Consider the following 9,904-nt stretch of genomic DNA (forward strand, 5'->3'; position numbering starts at 1 on the left):
TATATGAGGAAGTGATTTTTCATTGGACTTTAATGTTTATATATTTATAATTTTGGAGACCAATTTAATAAAGACATTTAAAATGTCTCTTTTTAAATTGTCTGCATTATAATTATTAGACTCGATTTGATCCCATCGAATTATACCATCTAAACATAATATCTTTAAATTTTTTTATAAAAAGACAATTATATTCCTGACTTTTTATTTTTTGGACATTTAAATCCCTAAAAATTTAAAAATACAATTAAATTCCTAAAAAAAATTAGGTTTATTGTTATTGTTATAAAAAAAATTAGTTTTATTCTAATTTGTTAAGAAATTAAAAAATAACCAATTCATTAATACGTCCAATAATAATACGACACGTAAATATTTGTACAGAAAGACGTTTTACGCATCTTTATGGAAGTATTTCCATATATTTTTGTTGGGAAAATGGGGTTAAGGAAAGGGAAAGACCCAATTATTGTGGATTCTGATTATAGCCCCTCATTGAACTCATTGCAATTACTGAACAGTCTAGCCTTTTGATCTGGCTAATAGTAAATTGAGATATTAAGTTGGTTCAATTTTTTTTTTATTTAGATAAAATGTGTTATTTGTACTTATTTTTATTTTGTATATGGAGTAAAGATAAGTATTTCCATTTTTGAAAGCATGTATGATTCATGATGATTTATATCATATCTAATGATAGATGAATATATTTTGACTTAATATATAAGAGAATAAACAATAAGATTTTTTTTTTTTAAATAGGGTATGAAATTCACACAACATAAATTTCACATCTTATAGGAAAGTAAATAGTCCATTTTTTTAGCGTCCTTCTTTCTATTTTGATGGTGCAAGTGTAATAGATATAACAACTCTAACTACTTTATTTTAGATTCCAATTAACAACTAACAAACCATAGGTTATCAATACTTTTTCAAATTGAGTTGGTACTTTTGGTAGTCCTTATTGGAGAGTGGATGGGGCATAAATATCATTTACATCAATCATTATTTGTTAGACCCTAAAAAGAATACTTATACAGTTATAATTAGAGTGTATTATCCCCAATGCATATAATTAGAGTAATTAGTGTATAGGAGTGATTAAAATCATTAAATAAAGTCATCCATCCTTATTAAATCACCAATAAAAACCCTCCCGGTATTTGGTATTAATTAATTACAAACTCAGTTTCTCCTCCAAAGTGACATGCACGTGTTGTTAATCAAATAATGAAATATGAAGGTTAATTTATTATTTATGAAGGTTTTATGCTTAATTAGCTTAGTCGCTAAGTGGGGTAACCTTAGCTTAGAAAGGCAGCAAAGGACTTATTATTGATTTGGCATGCCACTTCCACATTATTGCACAAGAAACAGATTGAATTGCGCATGCAAATTAAAGAGGTGAATAGCACAAAATGTGCTTTTATGTTCTTCACTTAGGCCACACCATGCATGTGATATCATGAAACATTAAAAATCATACCAGCTTGGTGTTTTTTCTTTCCTTTTGTACATGCATATTATATAGTTCATGCCTAATGCATTTCTCTTATATTAGGTGACATGAATGGTAATCGTGAATGTGCTTTTCTTTTTTCTTTTTTTTTTTTTTAACGTGCTCGCTTAGTAGCTTTTCTGGGTCGGGGTTCATTATTATGGACTATTTATATTTTTGGGTGCTGCAACTAAGAGCTATTAAATTCTGCTTAGGCCCTTATCAAGGAAAAAAATTCTGTTTAGGCATCCCTTGCTTGGGCCATAGCCCATTTGTAAAAAAATATTGCTTCGAGATTTTCTAGAAACGGAGAAAATTGAAGTTTGTTGAAAGTTGAAACCCAAAGTTGACCCAAAAAAAGAGTTAAATAGGCTGGATTAAGGTGAATACCGAATACTGATAGACCGTAGCAAAGTGACTACCGTTGGGTCAGTGTCGATAGAGCGAAGCCACCGTGGACGTCGGCTCTCCAAGACCGGTGTATTGTTAGGGACTTGGGTATTATGGGTGCTCAAAGTCCCACATCGAGTAGTATGGGATACTTGATGTTGTATATAAGGAGAGTGGTTCTTCCCTCTTAACAGCTAGCTTTTAAGGTGTGGTTTCTCACTTTTCTTAGATACTTAACAATGGTATGGGATGTCAATGAGGCGGGGGCAGGGGATGCCTCCCTGTTCTCCGTCCCCTAGCTTTTAAGGTGTGGGAAGGTGTGGGAAATACAACATAGCAAATTATTTCAAAATCTTAAAATAAAATAAGGTTAGGGTTTTTTTAATTGGTAAAATTACTAAAAAATCGCTCGCTCGGGTCCCCACGCCTGTCTCGAATGAATTTTGCTCCCCATTCCCATCCCCACGGAAAAAATTTCCCACCAACGGGCCCCATTCGGGGCGGTCCCCGCGGGGATTCCCGCCTCCTGAAAATTTTTGACACCCCTACCATTGACCAAGAAAAAATTATTCTAAAAAATCGATAAGAAGAATTAATTATTAAAAATGACCTTTGTACTAAAATTATTAAAAATGGTTGATTTATGTAATATTTAAGAGGAAAAATTAAATTTCTTTTGTAAATAAATATATTCTTAGATTATTCTTTTTATTTATTCTTTTTTTTTTTTTGTAAATATGCTTTCTCTCTAATAGACTATCATACTTAAATCCTTATTATTGATATGTCTTTATATATAGGAAAATATTTTGTTGATGTAAACTACCGATTCTTTATTTATAAGTCATTTAATTTTTAATTTAACTCTTTTATTATTGTTAGTGATAAGAAGTATGACCAATATGATTTGAAAATTTTCTTATTCATTGTTGTTGGATTTAAAATTATAGGACTTGTTAAATTTCTTTTTACTCTTTGATATTTCTAGGTAATGTATATTTATATTTATCCCCTAATATTTGAGTGATGGATATGCGGGTTTTGTGAAGAGAATATGCGACAAACAAAACAATCAACTATTCTGATCTTATGCTACACGTCTATTCATTGTTTTTTTTAACTCCAATCAAATAACATAATTGAAGCAATTATGAAGCCAAACTTTCATTTTCTGCAATTTTCGTCAATACATACATCAACATATAGAATTGCATTTCATTATTCTTAACCCAACATATATGCAACAAGAATATGTTCTTGTTTCGGTACTTGTCGAATTCATTTATTGTTAACCGGAAATGTTATATAATTTGTGTTGGCGAGAACCTTATATGAATTATGATTTCTAATTCTATCTTATCAGATGATGATAATGATGACATTTTTCGAAAATGCTCAAATCATGAAGGAACTAATTACAAATAGCATAATCATTAATTCTCTATAATTTTTGTTGTCAGTGATATTAGAAGTATATTAAAAATAATATATATTAAAATATAGAATAAAATGATAATTAAATTATTAAAAATTTTGATATTAGACTAATTAGTCTCTAAAAATAAAAATATTAATTTAGTCTTCCACGATAGCAAGCGATGGACACGTAAAATCCTTCTATTAATTTATGATAAAAAATTGTTATGTAAATAACAATTTTTAGAGTGAAACTTTACTGTTTTGCTAAGATTCGTGATAAATATAGAACAGTTGATAAATGTTATATGGAATCTCAAAAAGATAATAAATATTTTATAGTCCAAAACTAAATTATTTGTATACTCATGTGATCAGTTTTTAGTAATGGGGTAAAATTTATATAATATGATAATAATTTTTATAATAAAAATAATATGTGTATATAAAAAATTAAATATTAAATTATCTATTAACCACTATATATCTATGTATAAATACATGTATTATTTAACTTATTTTCAAGGTGTATTTTATATTTTAATATATATTTTATACAGATAATTATTTTTTATGTACATATAGCATAATTATTGTTATGATTATATTTTGTTATTGTAAAATATGATTAGCTTTCAAAATATCTAATATACAAATTAAAACATTAAAATAGTAATTTAAATAATAATATATAATTCAAAATATCTAATATATAATTTTATATTTTTAAAAAATTAAGTAATTTTTCTCTTAATACTACCATCAAAATTTCTCTCTTTCCATATATATTATTAAATAATTATTTAAAAATTCACCTCCCAATACAATTAGAAGCCGACTCTTATTGATATTCATAGTTTAAAAAGTTCTTTCAATTAATATAGTTGTTACGCAAAAATTAAAACTAATTTGAAAAGAAGATAAATAATATTCTTTTGAGTTGATTTTTAAAAAAGAATACTAATTTCGTTTAAATATGAGAATTTATCATTCTAACGAATATCTAATATAAAATTTTTAAATTAACGATTAAATACCAAAAGTTTAGTAAAAAATTATTGTGGGGTCAAATTTAATAATTTAATGGGGCAAATAAATATTATTATCATATACTACTCAAAAAAATTTTAAATTGTAGTTGGGGCGCTTGCCCCCACACCAATGCACTTAGATCCGTCCCTACATGTAACAATAGTGGAACACGTATCACAATAAATAACGAAATACATGAACAATTCTGTTTTGTTTGGATGGATTGAAAGGACATACATCATGTTTATTATTGTGGAAGGCTTCATTGATATTTTATTTTTCATTAAAGATTAATTAGTCTTTAATCGAAATTCTTGAAGATTTAATTGTCATTTTACTCTAAAATATAAAAGCACATTAAATATAAATTAAAACTACATAATAATTAATTTAGTGACTAATTTTTAATGTGTAAATATTATTTTTATTAGTTTATTGATAATAATTTATATTCTATATATATATCAATTAATTTCTTAATCAGAGATGATGAAATTAAACTTTACATGCATCATCATGTAAAATTGATAGGAAATTGATTTGAGTAGTCCCTACCAGCCACCATATACATCATTCCTATTAAAAAAGATGATATGCTTAATTGTGACCATTAATTAAACAAATAAAGTACACCTAATGGGATACATTAAAAAAAATAATAATAAGGTAAAGACAGGTACTTCAGCTCACTAATCTATTATGTGGAAAAAATTAAGGAACCCCGTTACCTAACGTGTTACTATTTCTTTCCGTATATTATTATAGCATATCCTGAAACGATTTTTTTATTATGTTTTATATAAAAAGGGAAACATTAATACCATCCACAAAGCTATAGTTTTATATGCAAAAAAGGAACAACAGGCCACAGCCTATAAGTCACGTCCAATAATATCATCACCATCAGACAAGTCGAGCCAGATGATATAATATATTAAGCCTTAATAAACTTTTGTCCAAAACGATGATTTAATTTAATTTATATATTTAATAAGAATAATTAGGGTACCTCCATCCTCCACTATTTATTATGATCCTTGCAATAGTTTAATACATTCGGATAAGGATCCAAACAGTTGACAATAATGTTAAGCCCCTAATGCTAGTTATTTTAGTATTAAGGCTAGCTTAATTAATCAATTAATTAAGTGAAAGCACAACAAATTTTAATTTTGTCTAGTGTTGAGTGATACAACACTTTGGCTTTTGTCACTATCGGTTTTTCAAATTAAAGCACAAGACACTAAGATGGATCGTGAGTGATATGTTACGCTTACCTAACTAATAACCCTAAATTAATATATATAACACTGGCCAATTCAGGAAGAACATTCCAGAATTATGTGTACTTCTTGGCTAAAATAATTAAGCTTCGGCTATAAAATTTCACTCTTTTTTTCTATCAATCCCGCTACCTTAACAATATTTCTGCCTATTTCTGCCAACTCTTATTTATAATTGTATTTAATAGAAGTGTCGTTGTAGATGTGTCTAACAAAAATATCTTTTTTATGACTGTGTTTAATAAAAGTGTCTTTATAGATATATTTTTTTAATATGTCTCTTTATATATATGTTTAAAATATAATAATTAATTATTATTAATAATAAGTTAGCAAATAATATGTTGATATTCTATATTTTTCCTTTTTCTATAAAGAAAATTAAATTGGTATTTAATTTTTAAGAAAAGTTGAGTGACCAGAAATTTTTATAACATCAACTTATAAAAATACTATAAATTTAGGGTAATTTAATTAATTTTGCGTGTAGAAGAGATCAAGCAATTATCACAAAAAGCTTATAAATAACACATGCAATGTACTAACAGTTTTGATGTGAAGTATATAAAGAGAAAAAGATGACAAAAAAGAGTGAAAAATAACTTAATAATGAGGATAATGCACAGGATCATAATACAGAAGGCAACACATAATGATGAAGAATACATGAAAGGACAAAAGGGGATAGAAAATACACCCTTAGAACACAAAAGCATGCGTGCTTATCTACAATTTTGATGTGACCCCACATTTTGTTTTGGCCTGTTTTGCCCTCAAACCCACCACACAGCTAAGCTTGAAATGGAAGAAAGCCAAAACACACAAGAAGAGGGTCCCATACACACTGGGAAGAAGATAGACACTAGCCATAACCTCATAATAGAGTTTAAGCCATAATAATTATTGAAGTTAAAGATGTGTCTGAGAAATAGTAAACTAAGGTGTGATTTTGATTAAGCGTTGCTCCTGAAGGATCCAAGAGCTTTGATTGCTGCTGCTCTAAGAATGTGTTGGTGGTAGATTGCTGCTGCTGCTGCTCCAACGAAGGGTCCAACCCAGTAAATCCACTGAAAATCAAAATAAACAATTACCACTGTTAAACAAAAAATTGCTAGCTAGGAAGTAATGTTTTTGGTTAAAAAAAAAGTTGTTCAGTATTTATTCAAATATAAAACGAAAATAAGAGTCAAATTTCGGATTTTTTTTAATACTCATGTTACATATATATAAAAATTTAAATATTAAATCTAATATTAGTATAAAATATATATTATATACAAATTTAAAAAATATTTAAAAATATGGAATAAACTAAAAAAATTAGGTTAATACTAAAAATAATAAATTTCTATAGACCTATCGTATTCTCAATATGTAATACCTTATTTTTTTGGGATAACATATTTAGCTTTGAAAAATATTATATAATTATTAAAATTTAGTATTTTTAGTTATATGGCGGCTGGTATTTCTCTTTGATATTCTAATAAAAAAAAATCTAGGAGGCACTAACTTTATTCAATTCTAACGTATCTAATCAGTAAAAAAAGTGAGTAATTGGATGAAATTTCATACCAATCTTACACTATTAAAATTATCATTAATAACTATTTAATGACTACAAATTATAAAAGTTGATGGCCTCCTAACACTCTTCTTTCTAATAAGCTCATTATGATAAATAAATAAAGTATGTAATTGAAAGTGGAAATAATAGAGTACCTGGTCATCCCAAGCTTTATCATTGTTGAAGATAACAGCGGGTCCAAAACTCCTTGCAGGGTTAATTCCAGTACCAGTGATAGGGATAGTGGCCAAGTGAACCATGAAGACGGCGAATCCAATGGGGAGTGGTGCCAACACTGGAACATGGGAGTCCCTGGCGTTCCTCTTCGGATCAGTGGCAGAGAACACGGTGTACACAAGGACGAAGGTGCCGATGATCTCAGCACCTAGAGCAGTCCCTTTGTTATACCCGTGGCTGACGGTGTTGGCACCACCACCGTATCTGTTGTAGAACGATTTCTGAAACCCCTTCGCAAGTCCGGCACCGCAGATGGCACCGGCGCATTGCCCGATCATGTACAGCACTGTCCTTATTAGTGACAGTTTCTGCCCCACGAACAACCCGAATGTCACCGCTGGGTTGATATGTCCACCTACAACATTCATTCTTTTAGATGATCATTCATTTTTTTAGATGATCATTCGGCGCTTGAATACTTTTTATAAATTACTTTTTATATCAAATAATAGGAAGTATTATAAATTACTTTTTATATCAAACAATAGGCGGTAAGTATTATACATTACCAGAGATTCCAGCGGTGCAGTAAACAAGGATGAAGATCATGCCACCAAAGGCCCATGCAATACCCAAGATTCCAACGCCGTCACACTGATTGGTACCAGCAAGGTTTGGGTCCGTCTGGTGCTTGTAACCTATGATGGTCAAAACCGTTATATAAAGGAATAGAAGCGTTGCTACGAACTCAGCAATCACTGCTCTGTACAAAGACCACTTTTTCAGCTCCTCAAAGTCTATCAATGGCGCCGGTGGAGGGTCATTATAGTCTTTTGCACTGTACTCTCCTCCTTGCCCTTGCTCTGCTACCTCAACATCCTTCGTCATTTTCTCCCTCTCTCTCTCTTTCAATTCAATTCAATTCTGTGCTTTCAGGTTTCAGCAAAACAGGGTATTTAAGGAATCAGAGTAACAGAGCCACTACACTAGGTTAAATAATTAAACACAATTAATTAATTTCTTTGATGACATGTATTAACGTTATTTTTTTGCCGCCCTTATTAGCTTGATTTCGCTTGCATGGACCCACCTTACGCCTTAATAATTAACCCTGTGCATTGCCCTTAACTTTTCCAACGACTCTTATTAATAAAAAAAAAGTCTATAAATCAATGTTTGTTGGTTTCTGGAAATTTCTTTAGGGTTTAGGTTTATGTGCTCTGTTTCTATGGGCCAACGTAACCTTATAAAAGGGTTCCTAATAATTCAACCGCTACATGTGGTTTATATGGCCTAGCTATAGCTTGCTACTGTGGAAATTATGTAATAATTAACCGGCTTGAATGAATATGAATTCCATACGCAAGTTATTTGCAAGAAAGTAAATACAACTGTGCCTCATTTTATCTTCCACTTATTCGGGAAAGATCTTTTGAATAAAAATACAAAATCTATTTATTTGCATAAATTACACTTATCTAATACTATACTATATATTTGGATTGTCTTTAAATCAATTCATCATGTCTATATTTATCTTGCAAAATGAAAAATGAGTATTACGTTTTTACAAAATACGAAGAATATTGAATGTCATATAATTTATTTTTTTTAAAATAGAAGATATAATATGTATATACAACTATTTATGTACTTTTTTTTTTTTACCAAAAATAGGAGATTCGAATCCGCAACCTCTTAATTGAGTATGGGGAGACTATGTCATTTGAGCTATAACTCATTGGCTAATAGTAAAAGACATATTGATATCCATATGTCATTTTTTTTAATCAAAGATAGGAGACTCGAACCCACAACCTCTTAATTGAGTATAGGGAGACTATTTATGTATTTATTTTTGTTTGCTTAAATTTTAAAAAAAATAATTATATATATATATATATATATATATATCAAAGTTTCTATAATATAAAAGTTTAAAATTCAATTTATTTTGATCTAAAAATAATAATTTCAGTATAAATCTAATAATAAAAAGAGAAAGTGAGTCTAAACAAAAAAAATTAAACAAAACAAAAATCGTATTAAAAATATAATTATTTAAACATCTTCTCTTATAAATTTAAATTTTTAGAAAGAACGGATTTATAATATATGGAATTAATCCTACCTACAACTTTAATTTCATACGATCTAAAATTACATCAAAAATTTATAGCAGGGGATTAGGCTAATATGGAGCTAACTCCATGGATCGGAGTGACTTTTAATCCATCTAACTTTTGCCATTTCTATGAAACTATATGAAGCAAAGCATCAAATTAAAGTTAATTAGTGGCCACGAAATATTGTCATAAAAAAATTGCAAGAGATAAACGCATATATTCTATTATTATATATGGAAGTAAAAGAAATTAAAGCTATCAATCATTGTTCTCGGCATCATTAAATATGTACGTAATTGATAATGTGATTAAAATAAGAGGAAAAGTAGTTGTCACTTTTGTTGGGTGACGAATGCTTGCCAGATGAACTTATCTGGACTCACCTAAAATTCAGATAGGTTCAGAGCAAATT

The 9,904-nt window shown here is 29.0% G+C and overlaps 1 protein-coding gene across 1 annotated transcript; it reads right to left on the reverse strand.

Annotated features, from left to right (window-relative positions):
• Positions 1 to 6,201: 6,201 nt before the first annotated feature.
• On the reverse strand, positions 6,202 to 8,711 carry LOC107612830 (aquaporin PIP2-7). The gene is made up of 3 exons (XM_016314585.3): positions 7,936 to 8,711; positions 7,345 to 7,781; positions 6,202 to 6,689 (listed from the first exon to the last, which is right to left on the reverse strand). The coding sequence occupies exons 1-3, from the start codon at positions 8,252 to 8,254 to the stop codon at positions 6,576 to 6,578; spliced, it is 870 nt and encodes a 289-aa protein (XP_016170071.1). The 5' UTR covers positions 8,255 to 8,711; the 3' UTR covers positions 6,202 to 6,575.
• Positions 8,712 to 9,904: the final 1,193 nt, after the last annotated feature.

The sequence above is a fragment of the Arachis ipaensis genome, chromosome B8, assembly GCF_059453495.1.
Source record: "Arachis ipaensis isolate K30076 ecotype BB chromosome B8, ASM5945349v1, whole genome shotgun sequence".
In the NCBI taxonomy this organism is placed as follows: Eukaryota; Viridiplantae; Streptophyta; class Magnoliopsida; order Fabales; family Fabaceae; genus Arachis; species Arachis ipaensis.